Here is a 25,113-nt window from a genome sequence, read left to right on the forward strand (position 1 = left end):
CCTTAAGAAGGCTGCCAGACACCCCCTTAAATATGCCATTTCCCAACATTCCAGGCTCTGCGTTGATCCTCATTTCCTTTCTTCTCCTCCCCCCACCCCTACACACACACACTCTCTCTCTCTTTCTCTCTCACTCTCGCTCTCGCTCTCCATCGCGCCCTTTCCAGCTTGCTTCCCTCTGGAGTCATTTCATTCTCCAGAGCTGGAAAGCAGATGTGAGCAGAGCTGGACCCAGACACACACAGCCACTCCTGATTCCCTCGCGTTTCTTCTCCTGAAATCTGATTTTACCCATGTAGCACTGAAGGAACACAAATAGGAGCACTCGGGGCCCTAAGCAGGCCTGACCGTCACCTCCATGAGCCCCCTCTCCCCATAGCTCTACAGTGTCCATGTAGAAGAACCATCAGCGAGGGCCAGTGGGCTCATCTTTGTCTCTTCTCCAAGATGCAAGAGCACCAGGCTGTGGGCCAGATGCTGCTAAGAGCTCGCTGTGTGACCCTCTGCTGCCTGCTTTGCTTTTCTGAGCCATGGCTGTTGGCTCACATGAAGATTAGGTATTTTTACTAGTTGCTCCCATCCACCCTTAAAATTCTGTGCTTCTGTTTGCACTCATTGCATCAGGGAGCCAAGAAGGCCCCTGACTCTCACCCATGTGTTAACTCTCCTCTGCCTCCCAATCCCTGAGAAGGCAAGCTTGGGTCAGCCTGCCTGCATGTTTCTGTGACATGAACGTAAGAAGCCACCTCCTACCTGCACTTTTTCTGCAAAGCTCAGACGTGTCGATAGGAACTTCAGCTTTCATATTCCTGTTCTCCCACCTAATGAGTGTCCAAGAACAAGGTCAGATCAGGGAGATGGGGAGGTTTTCAGACATCTGGCATGGAGGAGCCATTCCAAAGAGCCAGATGTGTTCTAGAGAGCAGATGGGGACATTGCAACCCAGACCTAAGGGTATTGGCCAACAACTACTGGACCAGGAAGTGAAGTCCCCATGGGTTTGGGTGAAAACTCAACACCATGGGGAAAAAAGGAAAAGCTTGTTTTCAGAAGTCATCGAATCACCAGAAATTAAGTCAGCCCTATGATCTGCCTTTTGCCTTTGTTTACAGGCTTTTGGTCTTGTTTCCTTTTGTTTTTGTTTTGTTTTGGTTTGCATTTTATTTAGTCATGTGCTTTTGTCTTTTCACTTATGGTTTCTGCTTTTGGAGCCCCACATAGACTTTGTCAACCCCCAGCATTATGTCAGTCTTTTTTTTATTCTGCTATATGGTGTAAAGCCAGTGTCTGTCTTGTTTTTCCTAATTGGGTCATCAGTTTTCCCCAGACCACTTACTACGTTTTTGGAGATAACTCTGTTGCCCAGAGTGGAGTGCAGTGGCACGATCATAGCTCACTGTAGCTTCAAACTCCTGGCATCAGGCAGTCCTCTCACCTTAGCCTCCCGAGTACCTGGGACTACAGGTATGCACCACCACACCCAGCTAATTTTTAAAAAACATTTTTTTTGGTAGAGACGAGATCTCACTATGTTGCCCAGGCTGGCCGTAAGTGAGCCTCCTGCCCCAGCCTCCCAAAATGCTGGAATTACAGGTGTGAGCCACCTCGCCCAGTCCCCAGTCATTTATTGAATAATGCATCCTTGTTCCACTACATTAAATTGAGCCTGGCTTATGAACGTGGTCTGTGACAGTCTATAGAGGATCCACCTACTGTCCCTGCAGTGGCACCATAGCTCTCCCATTCAGTCAGCCTTCTTTGGAGACATCTTAGTTGATCTCAATGTGTCTGTCCTTCTGGATACATTTTTAACAGTGACTCTATCCCTACATCTTACAGAAGAGACACAAACTGAGCTCCAGGGAAGGGACTTGTGCAAGGTGCCATAGACTAGAACTCAGACTGCCTGACTCTCACCTGTGGAATAAATTTCCTCTCTAATCCCTCCCCTTCCTACAGGGGATTTAACTCTACATACCACATCTACACCTTCTCATTTCTTATCTCTCCAGTTCTCCTCAACCGATTGGGAAGTAGCAAGCCATTATGAAGTCCTCCTTTGGGGCAACTCAAAAGTTAATAGATCTGATCCCAAGCTCCCACGTTTGCCTGACTTTGCAGAGAGTGAGAGCCCACCCCAAGAGCGATCAGGCAAAGAAAAAGGAGCGCAGTGGGGGGGCAGTGGGAACTGGTGTTCTGGGTCTTTTCCACCTACCTTCGGTGCCATTTCTCTCCAGAGTAGTGGGATTGCCAAGACTTGCAGAACATGGTAAGGCAGGCTCCGCTGGGCAAGGCCAAATGGATCCTAGGGTCTGGGAGTGGGTGTGAGGTCATCCTGCTCCTCCCACAGATACCTGGGCAAAGAGGGCTGGGCGCCAGCATCCTACCTGAAGAAGGCCAAGGATGACCTGCCAACCCGGAAGAAGAACCTGGCCGGCCCAGTGGAGATCATTGGGAACATCATGGAGATCAGCAACCTGCTGAACAAGAAAGCATCTGGGGACAAGGAAACCCCACCAACCGAAGGCGAAGGCCACGAGGCCCCCATCACCAAGAAGGAGATCAGCCTGCCCATCCTCTGCAATGCCTCCAATGGCAGCGCCGTGGGCATCCCTGACAGGACTGTCTCCAGGTTGGCCCAGGGCTCTCCAGCTGTGGCCAGGATTGCCCCTCAGCGGGCCCAGATCAGTAAGAGACTCTCTCACCTGGGTCCTCACTGTAAAGCTCCTTAGAGAATGAGCATAAATGCATGAAAGTGGTGGGGGGGAGGGTGCAGGACCCCCATGGAGTTTTCCTCCTGGGCTACAGACTGGCCTTTGACCCGTGCTCTGTCAAAATGTGTCATGCTCATCACAGGAGTGGGAAGGCAGAGGAGTATGATGACTCAGGGGCTCCCATCTGCTCCACAGAAGCTAAATCACATGAGGGTGTAGGTGATAGCGTTCGTTCCTTCTGTACTGGAGAGCCACCAGTGGTCACTCTGCAGATACACGTGTTCCAAGAACAAGAAACATATCTTTTCCTTATAGTAAAGGCTTTATAAGTTAAGATAGATGATATGTAGCTTTTTAAAAAAAAAATCAAGGGCCGGGCGCGGTGGCTCAAGCCTGTAATCCCAGCACTTTGGGAGGCCGAGGCGGGTGGATCACGAGGTCAAGAGATCGAGACCATCCTGGTCAACATGGTGAAACCCTGTCTCTACTAATACAAAAAATTAGCTGGGCATGGTGGTGCGTGCCTGTAATCCCAGCTACTCAGGAGGCTGAGGCAGGAGAATTGCCTGAACCCGGGAGGCGGAGGTTGCGGTGAGCCGAGATCGCGCCATTGCACTCCAGCCTGGGTAACAAGAGCGAAACTCCGTCTCAAAAAAAAAAAAAAAAAAAAAAAAAAAAAAAATCAAAAAGACACATTTCCCTAGGCTATTGAATGTGGGCGCTGTATGCACGGCTGCTCTGTGGAGTGACAGTCTGTGGAGAAACATCCTTCTGGGCCTTAGCAGCTCCTTCCCTATGACTTTCCACTGGTTACTGGAAACCTAAAAGACTCGGAAGCTAAGGCTTTACCACTCTGCACAGGCAGTTTCAACAGGGCGTTCTTCAAGAATCACCTTCACTCCTACAGGAGATTCCGGGCAATCTGGCACCCTCCATCTCTGGCACAATATTGCCTTTTGTCGTGTCTTAAAACTTCTGTGTTATAGGAGCCTAGCTTTTGTTTATGTCCAGCCATTCTTAAAATCTGGAGGAAAGCTGTTTCTTTAGTTTTGCTCCACTGGGTTCAGTTAGCTCTCATGCCCAGTCTTTTAGGCAACCAGCTGGGAAACAGTTATTGGGCACCTCCTCTTGCCTGGCACTGTGCTAGCTTCTATGGATTTAATAGTGAGCAAAAAATAGACATGGTCTGTGCTCCTTTGAAAATCTGATAAAGCTATACACCCTTTACCCTGAAAAATGCCCACATATCTGCACATTTTGAAAAGTGCACATAATTGTAGAGGGTTCATAGATCCCCTGGCAGCACAGTCAGGGTAAAGATCTACAGTTTCCCCTTGAAGGAGCCCAACTATAGTGCCCGTAGTAACAGTGTCAAGTCCTTCATAATGGCTGAGCAAAAGCATGAACTTGCAAGGATGAGGAGTTAGTTCCACCTAAGGAAGGCAGGTATAGGCACTGTTGCCTATCGTCTGATTGGGATTACTGAAGCCATGTCTCTTCTAGGCTCTCCAAACCTACGGACAAGACCACCACCACGCAGAGAATCCAGCCTGGTATGTGTACTGAATTTCTTCTCCCTTTCCTTCCTATTCTGTGGATGCACTGTAGCCGCCTGATCAACTGACTATCTTGCTGCAGAGCCTCTTGATCCAGGGGTTTTCCAGGGCCATGCTGGGGCTTCTAGTTTTGTGGAGCTGGGGGCAGGGAGGGAAGCCTGCAGATCCCAGCCTTCCTGGGGGCCTGGCTGGACAGTTTATAATCGGAAACATGCTGCACTCCAAAGCTAAATAAATCCATCCCTCCCACTGCATTGGCAGACATAAACATTTAGACTGCCCGGCAAAAGTGTCCAGCCAGGGGTATTGCCAGGGGCTGGAAATGGGGCTGCTGTCCATGCTAGCCTGGACGCCTTTCAGCTTTCCCTGGTCAGGAATGCCCAGTGGAGGTGGTGGATGTCAGAGTCTGGGAGGGCAGAGGGCAAATCAGTGAGCGTCTTCCAGGGAAGAGTGTGAGTGGCCAGGACTGGCTCATGTCCAAGCTTCAAGAGGTTAACACTGCCAGGGTCCCTGGCCCACGTGGGTAGGGTTTCCTGGTGTCCAGACCCTCATGCAGGCAGATGTGCAATCAAGGGCCGGGGCTTGGGTGCCTGCAATGCTGGTGGCAGGCCGAGAGCCCTGGAACAAAGAACTGTTAGTAGGCGCAGGGGGATGTGGTGGAAAGAGTGGGTCTTCAAGAGTGCCAGGCGTGGATTCCTATTCCACTTCTGACACTTAGAGGCAGAGAGACTGTAGGTAAGTCACTTGCCCTCCACAAGTTTCAGTGCCCTTATTTATCAGGCGGGACAGTACTAGCCATCTCCTCGGGCTGTTGTAAGCGTGAAATGAGACGAAGTCTGTGGAGGGCTAGCGAGCAGGCTTCCATTTCCTATGTCCCCTCTGGCCTGCTTGGTACTACTACCTGGTGCACTGGGTTAAGGAGGATTCTGAAGTCACATTTGGGCTGAGCAGCAAGAGTTACTGTGGTCAGTGACATCAGCCTTGGCTAGGGGGCACTAGTCTGTGGAAGAGTAGGCCCTCCTTAAAAATACAGTTTTTAAAGATTTCATCCCTGGAGATGAGACCCTCCTTGCCCTGGCCATGGGGCCCTCTGGGGTTTCTCCTTTTCCCCTTGCATTTTATATGCCCAAACACTGTATTCTCCCTCCCTATCATCTCTTTTAGCCACGGCTAATTATTTTCAGGCAGACTTGATTTTGGCAAGAATGGGGTAATTCCTTCCACACTTACCAAATGCAGGGATTGCTGAGGCAGGGCTGCTGTTTCCAGTTAGGCCCAGCTGAATCCCACCTGGCCAGAGATGTGGCCTGTGCTGTGTCTGCGCTGTATCTGCTCACATGCACGACTGCACAGCCAGGCCCTGGGGCCGGGAAGGGTGGCAGATTCTCACCTGATCCCTCAAACCAGCTTCCTCCCACCCCTCACTCACTCTGACCCAGCTCAGTTTCAACTGGCAGAGTTAGGACATGCAGAGCCTTGAAGGATGAGGAAGGCTGGGAAGAAGAGAAGTTCAGGAGGAGTGCTGAGCTCCTGCTTCCATTTATTGAGATCTCCCTCTACCCCTGGCCAGGCCCAAAGTGTTGCACATTATCTCAGGGATCCTCTTCATGATGCTGGTATTAGTTCCATTTCACAGATGAGAGAACTGAAGTTCAGAGAGGTCAGGGACTTTGCCCAGGGCCACGCAGCTGGTGAATTGCTGGGATTGGAATCCAGAGACAAGGTTAAGGTCTTTCCAAGTCTTCCTGCTACACCAAGTTTCTTCTCATCCCCTCATCCTTCCCACCTTTTTTTTTTTTCCAATTGCTTTATTTGAACCCCTTTGCATGAGGGAGGACATAAATAGCAGGGTACAAAGTCCATTTTAGCTGAGACAAGACCATTGAAGCAAAAACGTACAATACACAAGGACAAGGGGTTGTCCATTTGGTTTCCTAGTGGGTGCTCAGTGCCTTAGACCAGTGTCTGGCACCCAGTAGATGCACAACACACAGTTGTTAAATGAATGGGTGAGGCTCACGACCCATGGGCAAAGGCCAGCTTCTAAATGTCCCTGAATGTCATGCTTAGATGCTGCTGTGCCAGTGTCTGAAAAGCACCGAGTATCTCCAGCGGGTTCTGCCCTGCCCACAGAATACTGCGAGTTTTATTTAGTGCCTGCCTATCTGGCCTCGTCATGATGACCAGCTAAGACTTTGCTCAGCCAACTGAACTGCCTCGTTACACACCCACCAGACTAGAGATCACTGTGCTCCATCACCCTGCCTGTGCTGCCAAAGTCCCAGCTGCAGCCCTGGCCCCTAGACTCCAGGACAGTGGCTTTCCTTCCTCTCCCACAGCACAGTGTGCAAGGGCTTTTTTAGAATGATTTCTCTTTTTTTTTTTTTTTTTAAATTTCAGAGACACTGTCACTCAGGCTGGAGTGCAGTGGTCTGATCGTGGCTCACTGCAGCCTCGAGCTCCTGGGCTCAACCTATCTTCCCGCCTCAGCCTCCCGAGTAGCTAGGACCACAGATGCATAGCACCATGCCCACCTAATTTTTTTGTTTTGTTTTTAGAGATGGGTCTCACTGTTTGCCCAGGCTGGTCTCAGACTCCTGGCCTCAAGCAGTCCTCCCACCTGGGCTTCCCAAAAGCACTAGGATTACAGGCGATTTCTCTTCTTAATTTTCGTTTTGCGACTCAGCTATTGAGGCATCTGAAAACTTGACCTCCAGAGATGTAAGATTAAAAATTACTGTCTTAAAAATGAGCATTCTGTGCTGGGCACGGTGGCTTATGATGCAATCCTAGCACTTTGGGAGGCTGAGGCAGGAGGACTGCTTGAGCCCAGGAGTATGAGACCAGCCTAAGCAACATTGCAAAGCACTATCTCTACTTTTGTTTCTTTTTTTTTTTTTTTTTTTTAAGCAAATTCCTCCAGATCGTGAGAGAGGCCATCTCTACCAAAAATAAAACAAATAAAAAAAAATAATAATAATAATAAAAACCTGGTGTGGTAATAGGTGCCTATAGTCCCAGCTACTGGGCAGGCTGAGGTGGGAGAATCACTCGAGCCCAGGAGATGGAGGCTGCAGTGAGCTCTGATTACTCCACTGCACTCTAGCCTGGGTCCCAAAGCAGGATCCTGTCTCAGAGTGATGATGATAATGATAGTAATAGTAATGTGAGCATTTTGATAGCTCAGACAAGCCTCCCGTGAATCCTGAGTATGAGAAAGCCTCATCAGAGCAGTCCCCTGGGGGTATACCGAGACGCCAGTGATAGATTTGTACTTAGGCTAGCTGCTGTCCGGCTGGTGTAAACGGCCATCCGCACCTCCTGGGGACTGAGTGGAGGGGACCAACACTTGGCCATGTTACTCTTCTGATTTGGGCGGGTTTTGCCCACTGTGTCTTCTTCAACCTTAGGGGTTCCAACTGCCAAAGCCACCAGAGCCCCCTTCTGTTGAGGTGGAGTACTACACCATTGCCGAATTCCAGTCGTGCATTTCTGATGGCATCAGCTTTCGGGGTGGACAGAAGGCAGAGGTAAGCCTCGGGCCATGAGGCCCAGGGTTTTAACTCATCATGGCAGAACTGCATTTCCCATTTAGGCCTTGCTAGTAAGACTCCTGAGGGGCAGCCGGAAAGGTACAGAAACAAGCACCACAAGGATGAGCATCTGCCTGGCGCCGGCCAGTGCCACAGCCTGGACTAGATCGCAGCTCTCATGCTCCACCCTGAGCTCACAGGGCTTGTCGCACAGCGACACTTCCCAGAGCATGTGCGGGAGCTTGTGATACGGGCCTCGAAACAAAGGGCTTCTGTGGTCAAATGAGCTTCCAGGACATTGCAGGGCTTCCCAGAGCCTACGATACAAGGATGTCACTGGGAGTTTCATCTACAAGGGGACTAGAATAGGCAGCACTACCCTACAAGTTTTTCTCCCAGGAACACCTCAGGGCCAGGATCCTGCAGAGCCCCAGCAGGAAATGTGGTCAGGAGGATGTGGACCAGGCAGGTGGAATGAGATACTGGGGACCTGGGCTCTGGCCAAGTCATACCACATGACCCCTGGCCTTTGATGCAATCACTTCTCCCACCCCTGCCCCCAACTTTAAGCATTTCTCTCTGCAAACCAGGTGATTGATAGATCCTGAGACGCCCCCTCCCAGCCAGTCTTCCAGCATTCAGGCCACTGTATTTTGTGGCTGGTGCTGGGCTTGGTATTCCCAGCGGCAGAGAAGAGCTGTAACTCAGTCAATTCTCTCAGTGGCTTTGTGTAGTAATTGAGTTAACTCCAACTAGTACAAGTGATGTACTGTCAGATTCACTGGGCAGTCTCTACCTCTAAAGCAGTGACATTCCCAGTATGAATGTTTTAAATCACATGTCTGGAACTTGGAACTAAATTTCCAAGAAAAATCATCCTCTCGGTGCTGAGGTTTCCAGGAGAGTCTGTAAAGAACATAATGTGGCGGAACTGTCAGGTTCAAGGAGTGCTTGAACTGTAGGTTCAGGGCTGGGGCAGGGTGAAGGACAGAATGAAGGACCCAAAGAAGGAGAAAATCTTTCTCTTTTGGTGGGGTACAGAGGACAGGTCTCTTCTTGCCTTTGCGTTCTCCATTCTTCCCTCCCTCCTTGGCCTCTTCCCATGGTGCCAGTGTTTTCACGCTACCCCTCCCCACCCCAGGATCTCTCCCTCCAGGAATGTCCCACAATCCCCAATTACCTGCCCTTTACGTTCCCCAGTCCAAATGGACCCCAGCACAACCAGCAGCCACACTCTTGGCCATTGGTTGATCTCAAAAGTTAAGGAAGAAGCCCCTTAAACCAGTTTATACTAACATGGAAATTACTGAAAGTCCCCTACACTTCCTACAGGAAACCACTCAACCCATAGAAATCTCTTCAGCTAGCGGGATTTCAGTGGGATTCCAGTAAAATGGCCACAGGCGGTGGACACTGGGAAGAGGCTCTGCAGAGAGGCCCTGGCCTGGGAACTCTTACCTCCCAGTCACTTCATCTGCATCTTCCCATTCTCTTCTGTCCCTAGAGACCCTTCCAAGGGCCTGGACCTAGCAACATCGAGGGTACGAGGAGGGAAGGGCAGCAGAAGGGCAGTGTTTTATTCATATGTGTCCTTAGTGAGTCTACTGGCATCATGAGGACTGGGAACAGTGCATTTTAGTGGAAGGAGTGGCCAGCTCAACCTGGGTGTTAACACAGATGTGGAGGACCAGGGAGGTAACTTGGCAAGGGGAACCCACCAACCATGAGATACTAGAGACCTAGGTTTGAATTCTGGTGCATTACTTACTGTGTTGGGTCTTGGGCCACTTACTCGGTGGCTCAGTTTATTATCTGTAAAATGGAGATAATGTATCTCCAAGCCAAAGTATGACACTCCTACTTTGGGATGTCATAGGGTCCCAGATCCTCCCAACTCACTGGCTCATCTGCACTCATCCCCCAGGTCATTGATAAGAACTCAGGCGGCTGGTGGTACGTGCAGATCGGTGAGAAGGAGGGTTGGGCCCCCGCATCATACATCGATAAGCGCAAGAAGCCCAACCTGAGCCGCCGTACGAGCACGCTGACCCGGCCCAAGGTGCCCCCGCCAGCACCCCCCAGCAAGCCCAGGGAGGCCGAGGAGGGCCCGCCGGGGGCCAGTGACAGCCAGGACTCCCCGCGGAAGCTCAAGTATGAGGAGCCTGAGTATGACATCCCTGCATTTGGCTTTGACTCAGAGCCCGAGCTGAGTGAGGAGCCCGTGGAGGACAGAGCCTCAGGGGACAGGCGGCCTGCCCAGCCCTGCCGGCCGTCGCCGGCCTCTTCTCTGCAGCGGGCCCGCTTCAAAGTGGGTGAGTCTTCAGAGGACGTGGCCCTGGAAGAGGAGACCATCTATGAGAATGAGGGCTTCCAGCCATATGCAGAGGATACCCTGTCAGCCAGAGGCTCCTCTGGGGACAGTGACTCCCCAGGCAGCTCCTCACTGTCCCTGGTCAGGAAAAACTCCCCCAAATCAGGCTCCCCCAAGTCATCGTCACTCCTAAAGCTCAAGGCAGAGAAGAATGCCCAGGCAGAACTGGGGAAGAACCACTCCTCAGCCTCCTTTTCCTCCTCCATCACCATCAATACCACCTGCTGCTCCTCCTCTTCCTCCTCCTCTTCTTCCTTGTCCAAAACCAGTGGCGACCTGAAGCCCCGCTCTGCTTCAGACGCAGGCATCCGTGGCACTCCTAAGGTCAAGGCAAAGAAGGATGCTGATGCAAAAGCTGGGCTGACCTCCTGTGCCCGGGCCAAGCCATCAGTCCGGCCCAAGCCGTTCCTGAACCGAGCAGAGTCGCAGAGCCAAGAGAAGATGGACATCAGCACTTTACGGCGCCAGCTGAGACCCACAGGCCAGCTCCGCGGGGGTCTCAAGGGCTCCAAGAGTGAGGATTCGGAGCTACCCCCGCAGACGGCCTCCGAGGCTCCCAGTGAGGGGTGTAGGAGAGGCTCATCTGACCTCATCACCCTCCCAGCCACCATTCCCCCATGTCCCACCAAGAAGGAATGGAAAGGGCCAGCCACCTCATACATGACATGCAGTGCCTACCAGAAGGTCCAGGACTCGGAGATCAGCTTCCCCGCAGGCGTAGAGGTGCAGGTGCTGGAGAAGCAGGAGAGCGGGTGGTGGTACGTGAAGTTTGGGGAGCTGGAGGGCTGGGCCCCTTCCCACTATTTGGTGCTGGATGAAAATGAGCAACCTGACCCTTCTGGCAAAGAGCCAGATGCAGTGCCCGCCAAGGACAGGCAGAACGAAGGCAAGTCAGACAGCCTGGAGAAGATTGAGAGGCGGGTCCAGGCGCTGAACACCGTCAACCAGAGCAAGAGGGCCACACCCCCCATCCCTTCGAAACCCCCTGGGGGCTTCGGCAAGACCTCAGGCACCCCAGCAGTGAAGATGAGGAATGGCGTGCGGCAGGTGGCAGTCAGGCCCCAGTCGGTGTTTGTGTCTCCACCACCCAAGGACAACAACCTGTCCTGCGCCCTGCGGAGGAATGAGTCCCTCACAGCCACTGATGGCCTCCGAGGTGTCCGACGGAACTCCTCCTTTAGCACTGCTCGCTCCGCTGCCACCCCCGAGGCCAAGGGCCGCCTGGCCGAACGGGCCGCCAGCCAGGGTTCAGACTCACCCCTGCTGCCCGCCCAGCGCAACGGCATCCCCATGTCCCCCATGCGCCCCAAGCCCATTGAGAAGTCTCAGTTCATCCACAATAACCTCAAAGACGTGTACGTCTCTATCGCAGACTACGAGGGGGATGAGGAGACAGCAGGCTTCCAGGAGGGGGTATCCATGGAGGTTCTGGAGAGGAACCCTAATGGCTGGTGGTACTGCCAGATCCTGGATGGTGTGAAGCCCTTCAAAGGCTGGGTGCCCTCCAACTACCTTGAGAAAAAGAACTAGCAGAGGGCCTGGGCTCTTCCAGCCTCACTGTGCCTCTCTGGCCGCCCACTGGATGAGCGGTGAGATGAACAAAAGGAAAAGGAAAAAAAGGGAGGGGTGGGGGATGGACAACATTCAACCCTGCAGAATGGATGACCTCAGAGATGCCCTGCATCCAAGCTGTTCTACAGCTGGAAGGTAGGGGATGGATGGGGGCGCCCACACTGAGTGAGGAAGGGAATGGACCAGGGAGTCCCAGACCTGGGACCCAGGGCCAAGAAAGCTGACCCTCTGTGCACTGTGGGGACTTCACCAGTGGATCACATGACATTTGGGACAGGCCATGTGGGAGACCCCAGTTGTGCCTTTGCTACAGATCTGGAAAAGATGTGGTCGTGGGGGGCCTCCAGTGTCCTGTCCCTGCTTGGCCTAGTTTTGGTTGCTGGCATCTTGCCACCCCAGGTAGCCCTGGTATTGTCCTTATCTGTGTTTGTGAATTGTGCTGGTTTCCTGGGCATTGCGACAGGTGGGTACATTAGAAGCCACCTCTGGCTTTGGGGCTTGGAGGTATCTTATGAGCTCAAGCCTGTCCTGGGCAGGCCACTGTCACTGTCAATTGAAGAAAAAGCAGTTCCCAGGTGCCAGCAAGGACCATCTTTCGTAGCTGTCACTGTCCTGGCCTTGAGAAGAGAGCCCACTCTCCTCAGGGCATCCCCTGGGGGACACAGTACCAGAGTTTACAGAGAGGGTGGGCGAAGCCACCAGTCTCTTCATAATCTGCACGGACTATTTTGCGTATTTCCGGGCGGGCAGTTCCTTTGCATGTTTCGGGAGAGGTCTATTGATTAGGGGCTTATATGTCAGGCCTTTGCGTCTTATCTTAGGGGTTGTTTGGGGGCCTGGGTGGTCGGCCTCATATGGGAAGGGGATGGCTAGTGGATGGGGTTTCTGTTGTATCTTGTGGGTGGGTGATTTTGCTTTTGTTTTTATTTCACATTCTTCCCCTCCACAAGCCAAAGTCGTTTCATTTGGTTTCCACTGTGTGGACTGTGCTGGAGCTTGCTGCCTGCCAGAAAAATTTGGGGCTAGGCAAGCCCCAGGTCGCAGACATGGTGAAGCAGAGAAACTGTCCTTCTGGTTCCTGCACAACCTCAGAGGGGCAAAAACCTTCCCCAGGAAGGAGGAGGATGTTCAGGAGCCAGACTTTTGGAGAGAAGGCAGCTCCCAGTCTGCTGGGTGACCGCCATTCTGCATGTGTTCCCAGCCGGGCAGGGCTGGAAGCCTTATGTATGAAGTGTGGAGAAGCAGTCATCGCCTCCACTATGGGCAGAAAGAAAGGACCCGGCTGGCCCCTTGGGGTCAGACTGGAGCCAACACTGCCAGTTGCCTCCTCTAGCCTGTTGGCAACACCACAGGTGCCCAAGAAGACGGAGGATCCCTGTGCCAGGAGCCAACCTGGTCTTCCAAGGGGCAGTGCCCCAGTGAAGACAGAAGCAATAGAATAAAGTTCCCTGTAGGTCCTCAGTCACCTTTGGGTTGTGTTTTTCAATGGTTGACATTTCAGAGGGGACTCTCCAGAAGCCCAGCCGGCTTCCCCCAAGGACTGCCCCTTCACTGGGGAGTGGATTTCCACACGTGCCTTTGATTTCAGACAGATCGGGCTTCACAGCCGCCGATTCAGCTGCCAGAGTCCCTGGACTGGGGGGTGGTGTTTTCTATAGAGGAGGAAAGGCCCTCCCTCACCTTGCTCCCCACCCAGGCAGGGCAGATGGGACCCAGCATCTCAGTGCCTTCGAGACCCACTCCCACCCCTACCACACCCCATCCCAGAGGCCTTGCCTGGGCAACCCCAAGCCCCTGTCCCTCGCCATACACTGATGCCTGGCAGCTAGAGCAAACAGCTCGTGTTCTTTGTCGAAGGCCTGTGGTGAGATTGTTTTGTTTCCTTGTTTTGTATGTTTAAAATAATTGAAATTAGTTATTTTCTTCTGCTGGACAGTATTAAATAGAGCAGGATATTGAGTTAATCTGCTAGATTGCAGTACTAATGGTAGTGGTTTAGTGTCTTCATATTATTATTTGTACTTATTTGAACAATAATGATAAAGAAGTGGTTCATTATTTTTTAATTAATGCACTTTAAATAAGGTGGAAGGGAAAAAACTCAGAGAGCAAAGTGCATTACTTAAAGATGCAGTATATACTTTTCTCATTTTTAAACAGCACATATTTATTAAGAGAAAAAAGTAATTTATGACTATTTAAAATAAAATTTAAAAGTAGAGTGACTGTCAGGTAAAAAACCTTCCATGTAGCTATCTTCCAGGGGGAGGGCCCCGCAGCCTCGCTCCTCAAATGTCTGCACTGAGCCAGTTCGGTCACTAGTGCGCCAGCCAGGCAAGGAGGGAGTGCAGAGCATGTCTGCCAAGCACAGAGCATCTCAGTCAGACTGGACCACAGTGCTCCCCAGAGCCTGCCTTTCCTTACCACCTGCACTGCCCCCCACATTCTCCCAGCCCCCAAGGACCCCCCCTCTCCTCCATCCCCCGTGCTCTAAGTGATAGAGTCATTAAAACGCAGGACTGAAGAGACGTCAGAGGTCAAACCATCCCATCCCTTCCTGTTACTGCGGCCCAAGGACAGGAAATGACTTTTCCAAAATCTCACAGCTAGTTAATGGCAGATCTCCCCACTGCATTAATCCTGTGCTCCTCCTCACCCCCATTATAGTTTATTGTGTGGTCATGTTTACATTGTGACATCCAGCCCCAAGGATGGCTGGGAGTTGCTCAGGCATCCAGGAAAAGTGGGGAATGCTGCCACCTGGTGACAGCATGTAGATTTGGGCAGTAAACAGGGATTGCATGCCCCAGTCTTCCCACCTCGCCCCCTCACCTCCCTAACTCACAGCACAAAACCCTGCAAACCCAAAGAGATTAATACTTGAAGCAAGAAGGGTGCATGCCAGTCCTTCTCAGAAATGGCCAGGGGATACCAGGCCTTGTGCCCCTGGACTCCCAGCCCTAGCCAGGGCAAGAGGGCCTTTCCCTAGAGCTACTGAGCTGCTTTGTGATGTTGGAGGATACTGCCGGCAGCAGGCAGAGGAGGGAGGGGGCCTAGGGCTCTGACCCATCTGGAGGAAAACCAGATCGGACTAAAAAAGGAAAAAGAAAAACAAAATCTCCAGTGTCCAAACCTAGTTTCCCATGAGTTGTGATTGAAAATGTGAAATGACACTGTATTGCTGTATACTGCAACTTTAACCATAATGAGCCCTTCTGAGGTCATTATTGAGGTTCATATAATGCCCGAAGATACAGCATTGGTGCTTCGTTTTCCTTTCTATTTAAAGACCTCTTTCTTTTATTTCAGGGGGAAAAAGATGTCTTCATTTCCCACCCACCTCATCCCTCTTTGTGACACAGGCCTGGCTATGTTGCCCCTCTCCTCCTTGCTATTCTCACCAGGCCATGGGACTTTTGGGGCAGTGAGAGCGCGCTGGAAAGGGGCAACCCTGAGCAGCAGGTGGGCCCCACGCCCTGTGGGTTCCCCCATGTCCAGAGACTAGACAGGCTCTCTTGCCAGGCCTCAGCCCTGTCTACTCCCAGCCTGGCCCCAAAGGTTTCTCTTTCTTCCTCCTTGATTTTCCATCTTGACGAAGGCATTATATAGAATCATTTTAATCACTTTCAGATGTTAGAGCAGCATATTTTACTGGCATTTTATCCATTGCTTTCCTCAGCAAGTCATGTTACTACTTCTATCTAAGGAAAAAAGACAAGGGAATTTCAGTCAGGCATTATTTTCATATGACTAGTGTTTGCAGAATAGGTGTAGAACTATTTAAGTTTAGGCCTTGGTTTGGTAGTTTTTGTTTTTAAGGGGAAAAAAGATAAAGTAACCCCTATTTTTCCTGTTATTGTATTTAACTAATATATTATTTCTTTAAGGTTACTCACTTCCTCTCTCCCCTCCAAATACCTTGCATTCTCAATCAAAAATGGAAACAATCTGAGAGACAGGAAAAGTGCAATATTACTAAGATGGATGCCAGGGCTCACTGGGGACAATTGAGGGAAAACCAGTGGCGCTCGGAGAGCAAGATGCAAGGAGCGGGGTGCTGAAGGAACCCTAGCTGTAGAACAGGTGGGGTGCTGAAGGAACCCTAGCTGTAGAACAGGTGGGGTGCTGAAAGAACCCTAGCTGTAGAACAGGTGGGTGGGTTGATGGAGTTTCATCTTGTAGCCTCCTCCTCTCCCCCTTCCTTAGGAAGATGATAGGGGTCCCTGCCAGATCCACCCAGAAGAAAGGGATTCAGGCACGGGGCCCTTGACCTCTGGGGCTCCAGTCCCTGGAGCAGAGTCAGGTCCTTGGGAGCTGTCCCTTGTTTTGATTTCTGTTGTGGTGCAGCCAGCTGCTCAGAGAGACCTGTTGTAAAAATGACTCCAGCAGCCCTCTCTCACCCCCATGCCTGATGTTTGGACTGTGATCCTTCTGGTGTATGTATGAATCTTTCTAAAATTGGGTGCCATCAGTTCAATTTCTAGGCAGGAAGCCTAGAGGTCACCAAGTCTTTTTGGCGGGATGTGAGAACCCTGAGCCGCGCACACCCGTGAGACACCAATTCCCACAAGCAGGGCCTGGGGCTGAGCCTGTCCCGCCCATTCATCTCAGCGACTTCAGCCTGAGGAGTAAGCCCTGTCTGTGCTCCACACCCAGACAAGATAGTACAAATTCTCCTCCCGGAAGAGTCGGGGGGTCTATTCAAGTTTCTCTGCAGACAGAGCTTCCCACAACAGGTAACCAATCTGGCCTCCTTCCTCAGGACCAGTAGAGAAAGCAGCAGAATGAGGTTTCCTCTGGGTTCAAGCCCCCAGAGCGCTGCCCCTCAAGGTGACAGGGACATCCCTGTGGCTTCTTCCCCCACCTCCAGTACTGTATGCTTGCTGCTCCAACCCCCTATTTGGTGAATTTCTGCAGACATGGATCTCTGTGTCCAGAGTGGGACTCTGCCCTGTGTGAGTCTCTCCCTAGATCTCCATCTAACTATTCAGTCTTTGAGAATCTCAATGCAAAGCTCTCTGGGAAGAGAACTGTCCATATTGCTAAATAAGATTCCCTCACTTTTTTGAGGGCCATGTGTTGAGTGTGTGTGTGTGTGTACGTGTGTGTACGCACATGCGCGTGTGTACACTAGTGTTGGTAACTTCCCACTTGAACTAAGTAACATGGGGTTAGAGAAAATAAACAATACCAGGCAAGCTGTCTCCATTGAACAAGTCCTTGGCAATGGGCAGGTCCCAAGGGACTCACAGATTCTGGCAGCAAGTGTGTGCGTCATTCACACACATCATTCTGGCTGGAGAGTGCAATGTGTTTTTTTTTCTTTTTTTAAGTAGTATTTAGTTGGAAGCTTCACACTGGCATTAACAGGTCTAGCAGAAGCAGCCTACGCAGTTATCCCAGGCTCCAAAATGAAGATGTGCAAAAGAGATGCCATTGGGTGTAGAAACACTGAGTTGGTTCAGTTAGGTCACCCCTGCAGATGTGTCATCAGGCAGGCTGACTTCTGCCCCTCAGCCATGCCATGAGTATGAGCAGCCCCTTATAATAAAAGAGCTGCCCACCCCTTTGTCCTTGTTTCGGAGGGTGAGTCAGGTGGTCGGGGTGAGAACTTGCTCACGGTGTGCCCACCAAGACATGCAGGTACATATACGTCTAGTCCTGACTGCAGGGCCAGACCCAGCACTTCCCGGAAAGTGTGCAGAGGGCTCTGCTAGGCCTTACTGAGTTTCTGGCTAAATCATCATCCCTGTTTGGTGCCATCTCATGTCTCTGTGGTTCCCAAGCTGCATGATCAGAGCCAGTGAGAGGACAGGATCAGTGTTCCATAGCTTTGGGGGAAAACAGTCCCACTGCTAACTTCCCTCCTGCAAACCTGGGTCCCCAGGCCATAAGGTGGGCACACTGGTGCTTACAGACTGGGTGGAGGGCTCTACCTTCCAAGGCCTTGATCCCAGCCTGCCTATAAGGTTAGGCTTAGCATGCAATCCCCCTTCCCCAATCCTTTTTCAGACAGTCTCACTCGCCACCCAGGCTGGAGTGTGGTGGCAGAATCTCAGCTCACTGCAACCTCCACCTTCTGGGTTCAAGCAATTCTCCTGCCTCAGCCTCCCGAGTAGCTGAGATTACAGGCGCCCACCACCATGCCCGGTTTATTTTTGTATTTTTAGTAGAGATAGGGTTTCGCCATGTTAGCCAGGATAGTCTCAAACTCCTGACCTCGTGATCCGCCTGCCTCAGCCTCCCAAAGTGCTGGGACTACAGATGTGAGCCACTGCACCTGGCCCAATCCTGTCTTCTTAAGTTTGCACTTGACAATCGGCACCCTCTCCTACTCCAGTCGTAGAACTCAGTGGCCTTAGAGAATGGAGTCCCCTGTACTGAAGGGCCCTGCCTTGCTCCCAGTTCCATCCTGACCAATAGGCTGAGCCTCAAGAGGTGAAAGAGAAGGAGAGAGGAAGGAAGAACTATTTAGAGCAAAAGGATGGCTCGAGCATGTTAGAGGCAAGTGAGAGGCACGTTGGTGAGAAGAACGTGTGCATGTTTTTTAGCTGGGGCCTACTGTCCCTTCACTAGGGAAGGAGGCTTCCAGAAGGGGATGTCTTCTAGGAAGAAAAGGTGTGTGAAGACTGAAAAGGGGTTTGGAGTTTTGTCTGTTGATTAGAAAGAAGGAAGAAGTCTGCTCTGCGTGTTTCAGGAAGGAGAGAGCAGGTAGAAGGGAATTTAGTGATTCAGCACCCAAGGGTCCAGTCACAGCAGGTTGGAAAATCCTCCAAATTCGGCCATAGAAGCTGGGTAGGAAAAAAACTGCCACTCATTGGGCCACAAGCTGGGTCCCCATTGGTTCTCAATGAATGGTCACTGATTTACTTATCAGAGAGGGGAAGTCACCAGCAACAAACCAATCTTTGAGTTTGCAGGCCCTGATTCCAGAATACATGCATCCAGCTCCTGGGTTCTCAGCTGGGTTTGCCCACTTTTGACTGTCCAATCCAAAGCTAGCTGCTCAAGTTGTATGACTCAGAGACCACGACCACAATGGGTCATACAGTAGGCCCCACCTGCACAAACTAGAATCAGAGTTCAGACTCCATTGGGCACATCTGGGAGGAAGGCAACCTCCTTTCTTATCCTGTTGGTACCAGTCATCTTTAAGTATCTCTGACACCTATGGTGGTCCCGTTGGTTAGGCCTGCCATCTGGTATGAATTAGATGGGTGTGATGAACAGTCATCCAAGGATATACCTGCCATCTTGCAGTGCCTTATAACCAAGGCATACTCCCCATAAGAGTTTACTGAAGAGAGAACAGCAAAACAGCCACCCTTCTTGAATTTACAACTCGTTATCTGCAACAGGTTTTCTTTAAATCCAGGACACAGGATGGGAAAGGAGTTTCCCTGCCAGGTACTCAGAGGTCTGCAGGAAAGTGACTCCCAGGCACGGCAGACTTGAGTGATCCCTGAAGCGTGGGCATGTGGAATGTATAGCTGGGTGGGGATTGGTGGACATCTCTGGAGCTCCAGAACCTTGGAGAATTCCTCATGGAATTCCCTTTCCAGCTCTTAGTGGGCTCTGTGGGGTCAGGAGGAGCCCTTCCTCCAGGTTTTCCTTCTTTCCTCATCAGCAGAGAAACTGGAGAAAAGGACATTAAACTCAGTGCAGTCACTCCGAGTGCTGAACTATTTCCAGAATCACTGGTGGTGCTAAACTATCTCCATGTTTCTAACATTTTTAATAGTAGAGTTTTTTTTTTTAATCTCATCACAAAAATGCAGTGTCCCTGGGGAAGGGACCAGCCCCCTGGCCTGCCACTTCCCAGGTGTCCTCTATCACTTTGACAGGACTCTTTGGTCTGCAGAAATGCTCTGTCTTGGCATGCTTCTAGACTGTAAAATTTGGGTTTTGTTTTGTATTTTATGTTTACATGCATCTTATATTTCCCTGAAAACTAAATAAAGTTTTGGGCCTTTTTAACCTAACAGAATCACCTTTTAATTCTCCCTGTCACCAGAAAACCCATCCAGCTGAATAGCAAATGTCCCATTATCCCAAATTGCAAGGTGGACTCCAGGATCCCAGGGCCCTCTGAAAGAAAAGATGCTGGAGGGTAGGGGCAGGTAGGTAAGCTCTCGCTTAAAAAAATAAGGTCTCACCCTGTCACTGAGGCTGGGGTGCAATGGCATGATCATAGGTCACTGCAACCTCGACCTCCTGGACTCAAGCAATCCTCTCAGCCGCCTGAGTAGTTGAGACTATAGGCGCACCACCATAACCAGCTAATTTTTTTTATTATTTGTAAAGACAGATTCTTGCCATGTTGCCAGGGCTGGTCTCAAGTTCCTAGGCTCAAGCAATCCTCCTGCCTCAGCCTCCAGGGCTGGGATTACAGGCATGAGCCACCATGCCCAGCCAGCTCTCATTCTTGTTGGTGAGAATCGTAGTCAAGCTCCTCCAGCCTCTTCCCACTTTTGGGAGGCTTTCTGGGCAATGGCCAAGGCTTTGAAAGACGCAGATCTTGAGGCCAAGGACCCACATCCAGCAGGCCTAGCTGGCCCCGTAGCATGGCCCCCTGATCCTCTCCTGCTTTTGCTGGACCCCAGTAAGCAGGACAGCATAGCTCTGATGCAGGGAACAGCCCATGGCTGTGCAAGGCCATGCAGAGGCTGGGTAGCTTGAGCATCCTCCGAGGGGACAGGATGGGCAGGCAGGTGTCCCACATGCCTCTGAGGCCTGGTGCTGCCAAACAAGCTCAATTCCAACACTATGCCTAGACCTTGGGGCCAGTCTGGCTGCCTCCTCCCCATCAGCCCTCTCCCCCAGCTTTCCCCGCCACAAAGATCACTTAGCGCGTCTAGAACACTTCTCCAAAGTTCTCTATCCAGAGGCCTCCCTTTTCTCCTCAGTGGCGCCACCCATTTGACACAGGCCTCTGCACCCACCAGTGGGAACACAGCTGAGCTCCCACCAGATGTTGGGGTCTGAGCCTGGGAAAGGGGTGGAAGCCTTGTTCCCAGGGAGCTCAGAGCACAGCCCTGACGACCTGAGTGGAGCATTTGTCATCCCCCCATTAACCCCTAGGTGGCAGTGCACACCCCACAAGCGGCAGATTTGGGCTCTGGTTTGCCTTAAGGGGAACCCAGGCTTCATCGTGGAATCCCAGGGCGTCTTCCCCACCACACCCTGCTCCTCACAGATGCAGTGGTCTCTCCCAATTTACAAGACTCACTTGGCATTCTAGTCCCAAATCACGCTGCAGTCCCCCCTCCAGGGAGTCTTCCCTGATTGCCCCAGCCCACCCTGAAGCCTCAGAGGCCTGCAATTACCCCTGAGGGAAGGGTCGCGCTTCTTGCTGACTCCCTAGTATCCAGGACACCAGCCCTCCACACCCCAGCCTGCCCCCATATGTGCACGCACACGATGGCCTTCCTTCCCCCACCCCCCGTGCTCCGCGCACAGCACAGCCCTCAGGCTGGTACGAAATCACCTTTATTCACAATCACAGCGACCTGAGTGCACAAGGGCAGCAGCAGCCACCCCTGCACTGACAGAGGTAATGGGATGATGGCTTCCTCTCCCAAACCTTTGACCTCTGAGATCCCTGGCTGGGGGAGCAGCTAGCCAGCCCCTCACCTGCTTCCTCCCACAGAAGAGGCCTCCCATTGTCAGTGACTGGAGAGTAGAGACCCATAGTGGAACAGTGGCTTCCCCATAAGCCCACTGCAAGGCCAGCACAAAGGCCCAGCCCGAGGTCCTGGTATACCACCCCACGGCAGCCCTCACTGAAGAACTCCCGAGTGTCTCACAGAAAGCCTGCTCCTCCCTCCCCAAACAACCATTTTCTAGAAGTGGAAGCTGTGGCTTAGGCAGCTATGACTTGGCCAGGGCCACACAGCTGGTCAGTGGCCACGACTAAAACGCATGCCCTGCCTGCCACACAGAGGAGCAGGTTCTGATGGATGCAAAACAAAAACAAAAAGCCATCTGAGGGGGCAGAGGGCTGGGAGGCTGGGAGAGGCCAGGGCAGGCAGAGCTGAGAGGACCAAGCTCAGAGCAGATGGGCGCTCCCTCCCCAGAACTCAGAATGAGAACCTGGAAGTGCAAGAGGCAGTCCCTGCCTGCTCATCTTCTCCAGGGGTGGAAGCCTTCCCTACGAACAAGCTCCCTGCCCCGCCATGACAAGGTCCCCCTCTCCTGTTCCTGGCCCACACTAGGAACCCTGGCCCTCCTGGAATTTTGATGTCCTTATAGAGGGGGGACGTCCTGGGCCACCTGATGTGCCTGAGCCAACCATGATAACCCAGCTCTGACCCAGGAGGAAGGGCGCTCTGTGGCTCTGGGTGACCACCAGCCCCAGGGCACTAAGGAGGCTCAGCCTGCCTCTCTGTAAATGGACACTGTTTGCCAAAAAGTCTCCCAATTTGGCCCCTCCTTATGGAGTTGCAATTCTTGGCGGGCAGGCCTGGCTATGAGCTTTGTGGCTGGAGTCGGAGGAATATATTGAGTGATGACTGCCTCAGCCGCACCCTCTCCCAGGTAGCCCACACACAAGGGCAGCTTTTCTAGGGGCCCAGGGGATGGGAACTCACCTAGAAACAAACGAACAAAAACCCAAACCCACAAACCAAATAAATAAAAATAAGGAAAAAGGCTGGTCTTAGCCCAGGGAAACCACATACCCCTACCCAGGGCCCTGGCCCATCCCAGGTAATGCCACAGGCTCTGACAATCAGCCCAGGCCCTGGACAGCACAAATTGCGGGGAACAGGTCAGAGAGGGTAGCTGCAAACCTGTCCTTAGAGACCCTGACAGAAGACCAACCCTGTTCCCCAGCCCACACCGAAGGGCTACCCCTGGGCAACGGCATCCAACGAGACAATGGGGCAAGGAAGGTTACGGCCGGGCTGGGGTCCTCCCTTCTCAGCCAGGAGCCTAGAACCTGGAGCCCTCTGCAGCCTGTCCATGTGCCCATCGACTAGTGGGAGAGACATGGCTGCAGCCTGCCCAGGATGAGGGGCACCCACCAGCCTCTCACCCCCAGCTGCCACGCCCAGTGGGCAGGGAATGAGGAAAGAGAAGGTAGGCAGAGGTCAGAGGGAGACAGCAGCTCCGGAGGTTGAGCAGGTTGCAGACCACTCAAGTTGGCTGAAGGAGCAAATGAGCCTAAAATCCAGTCCACACTGCACTAGCCAGGCCACATGCCCCGGCTCAGGGCTGCAGCAGCCCAGAGGAAGGTCCCTGTTTTCTGATTTTCACAAAGGTGCCACATGGACTACAGCGACCTCCTAGAAACCTGCCCCAGATGGGGAAGGATTTGGGCAGGCTGAGATCCCAATTCAGCCCTCACCATGCAGAGAAGAGCTGGGTGCAGAGACAGGAGAGACAGGGAGAGTGCGGCCTTGTCCCCTCCCCTCTCCCTCGGCGATTTGCCTCTGCCCCTCCCTGCCTGATACCCTCCTCTCCCCAAACTTTCAAGGGCCTCAGTTTCCCACGTTTAATGGAGGAGGAAAAGTTTCCAAAATGAGGAAGAGAAGGGGCCCCACTGGCTTGTTCCTCAGCTGGGGCTGGGCGGAAGCCCAAGGAGGTGGGCGTGCAGGGTGGCCCACCACAATGGGTTAGGAGCTGCGGTAGGTCTTGATGATGTCCTTGATGGGGCGGCGGCAGATGGGGCAGCAGGCGTGCAGAGCCTTCTTGAGGCGCAGGCCACAGGTATAGCAGAGGCACATGTGGCCACATGTGTAGATGACCGTGTCCACCGCGTGTTCATAGCAAATGGTGCACTCATCGCTCCACTGGCCCAGACCTGGGGTCACTGGTGACTCAGGCAGGCTCACTGGCGAGTTGGGGGCTGTCCCTGAGGACAAGGGGGCACCAGTCAGGAGGAGACATGGCCCAGCCCGGCGCTGGATTCATGGGAAAAGAGTCCCCGGCCTCTGGTGTCCTCTTCCACTTATCAGGATCTGCCTGTTCACCCTAACAACCCAACTTCCAGGGCACAATGGAAAAGGCTGAGCTCTGAGCAGCCCCACTTCTGACCCACTCTACCCCCAGACAAGTGGACAGAGAGGCTAGCAGACAGTGAGAGAAAAGACGGCAGGACGGATGAAAAAAAGGATCCAAAATATTTTAAGGCAGGTCCCTCCTGAGCTACCCTTTGGCACTACCCAGCTAGGGGACAGGAGGAGATGACCCCAGAAATCACCCCCAATAAGGGTTCACTGAGCCCAGCTCCAGCTCCAGCTACTCTCCACTCCCAGCCCAGACACAGAGGCTGCATCCTTGCCACAGTCCCACATGGTCCACCATGGAACAGAGGGGCCAGCCTACTTACCACCAGCAGAGCTACCCAGAGGGCCAGAGCTGCACGTGCTGAGCAAGGGGTCAGAGAGGCGGCTGCCCAGGGCACTGGGCGAGGTTGGCGTGGAGGCGGGGGAGCAGGGGAGTGATGGGATACCCCGCTCTGCCAGGATGGTGGAGCCTGTGAAAGGGGAGGGAGGGAAGGATATGCTAGCCACCTGCCAGGGTCAAACTGGAGAAAGCTCCATCCCTCGCAGTGGGTTCCCAGGCCTGACCACATAGCCTGGCCACAGGGCAGAAGGCAGGATTTTGCAGCCTGGCCTCTGTTCTCACCTACAAACTGGAGGGCCACATCCTGCTTGCCTCTTGTTATACCAGCTGCTCCAAACTAGGGCCCTGCCTGGCATGTACCTCCACCCCTCCCCATGCATCCTTTCTGCAAAGCTTCCGAGGCATAAGTTACCATCTCCCCTCACCACAGCCTCAGCCTCCTGTTCAGAGCCCTGTGCTCTTCACCACTGTCCCAAGACATCACCCACCTTCTCTGCATGGCAGCTCTGCAAAATGCCTTCACCCTCTCCCACCTTGTTCTGATCCTAGGTTCTTTCCTCCCTGCCTTCCTTCCGTCACTCCATTTTTTTTTTTTTTTTTTGAGAGGGAGTCTCGCTCTGTCGCCAGGCTGGAGTGCAATGGTACAATGTTAGCTCACTGCAATCTCTGTCTCCCAGGTTCAGGAGATTCTCCTGCCTCAGCCGCCCAAGTAGCTGGGATTACAGGCACACACCACCACACCCAGCTAATTTTTTTTGTACTTTAGTAGAGACAGGGTTTCACCATGTTGGCCAGGATAGTCTCGATCTCCTAACCTCGTGATCCACCCACCTCAGCCTCCGAAAGTGCTGGGATTATAGGCGTGAGCCACTGCACCCAGCCTTCCTCTCCTTTTAACAATCCTCGCCTTCCTCTTTCCTTCCTCTTTCCCTCCTTCCTTCTCTCCTCCCTTCAACAAATCCTTACCAAGGGCCTACGAGGTACCAGGCCCTGTGCAGACAGAAAGCTAGAGACAGCCC

General features: G+C 52.5%; 2 protein-coding genes across 6 annotated transcripts in view; one reads left to right on the forward strand and one right to left on the reverse strand.

Annotated features, from left to right (window-relative positions):
- Positions 1–17,767, forward strand: part of SH3PXD2A (SH3 and PX domains 2A) — a 257,697-nt gene extending 239,930 nt beyond the window's left edge. For 4 of the 5 annotated variants that reach the window (XM_012439465.3, XM_012439467.3, XM_012439466.3 and 1 more), the window contains 4 exons: positions 2,351–2,688; positions 4,218–4,267; positions 7,681–7,800; positions 9,728–17,767. In XM_012439465.3, coding sequence (XP_012294888.1) covers positions 2,351–2,688; positions 4,218–4,267; positions 7,681–7,800; positions 9,728–11,704 — 2,485 coding nt within the window. In that variant the 3' untranslated portion in view covers positions 11,705–17,767. The remainder of the gene's footprint in view (positions 1–2,350; positions 2,689–4,217; positions 4,268–7,680; positions 7,801–9,727) is intronic. The other variant, XR_010341754.1, reaches the window with a different exon arrangement.
- Positions 14,335–25,113, reverse strand: part of NEURL1 (neuralized E3 ubiquitin protein ligase 1) — a 100,666-nt gene continuing 89,887 nt past the window's right edge. The window contains exons 5-6 of the mRNA XM_012439468.3: positions 24,078–24,224; positions 14,335–23,600 (exon numbers count right to left, since the gene is read on the reverse strand). Of these exons, the coding sequence (XP_012294891.2) occupies positions 23,362–23,600; positions 24,078–24,224 (386 nt within the window). The 3' untranslated portion in view covers positions 14,335–23,361. The remainder of the gene's footprint in view (positions 23,601–24,077; positions 24,225–25,113) is intronic.

Source organism: Aotus nancymaae, unplaced genomic scaffold, assembly GCF_030222135.1.
Source record: "Aotus nancymaae isolate 86718 unplaced genomic scaffold, 86718_ANA_hifiasm-v0.15.2.pri h1tg000010l, whole genome shotgun sequence".
Taxonomy (NCBI): Eukaryota; Metazoa; Chordata; class Mammalia; order Primates; family Aotidae; genus Aotus; species Aotus nancymaae.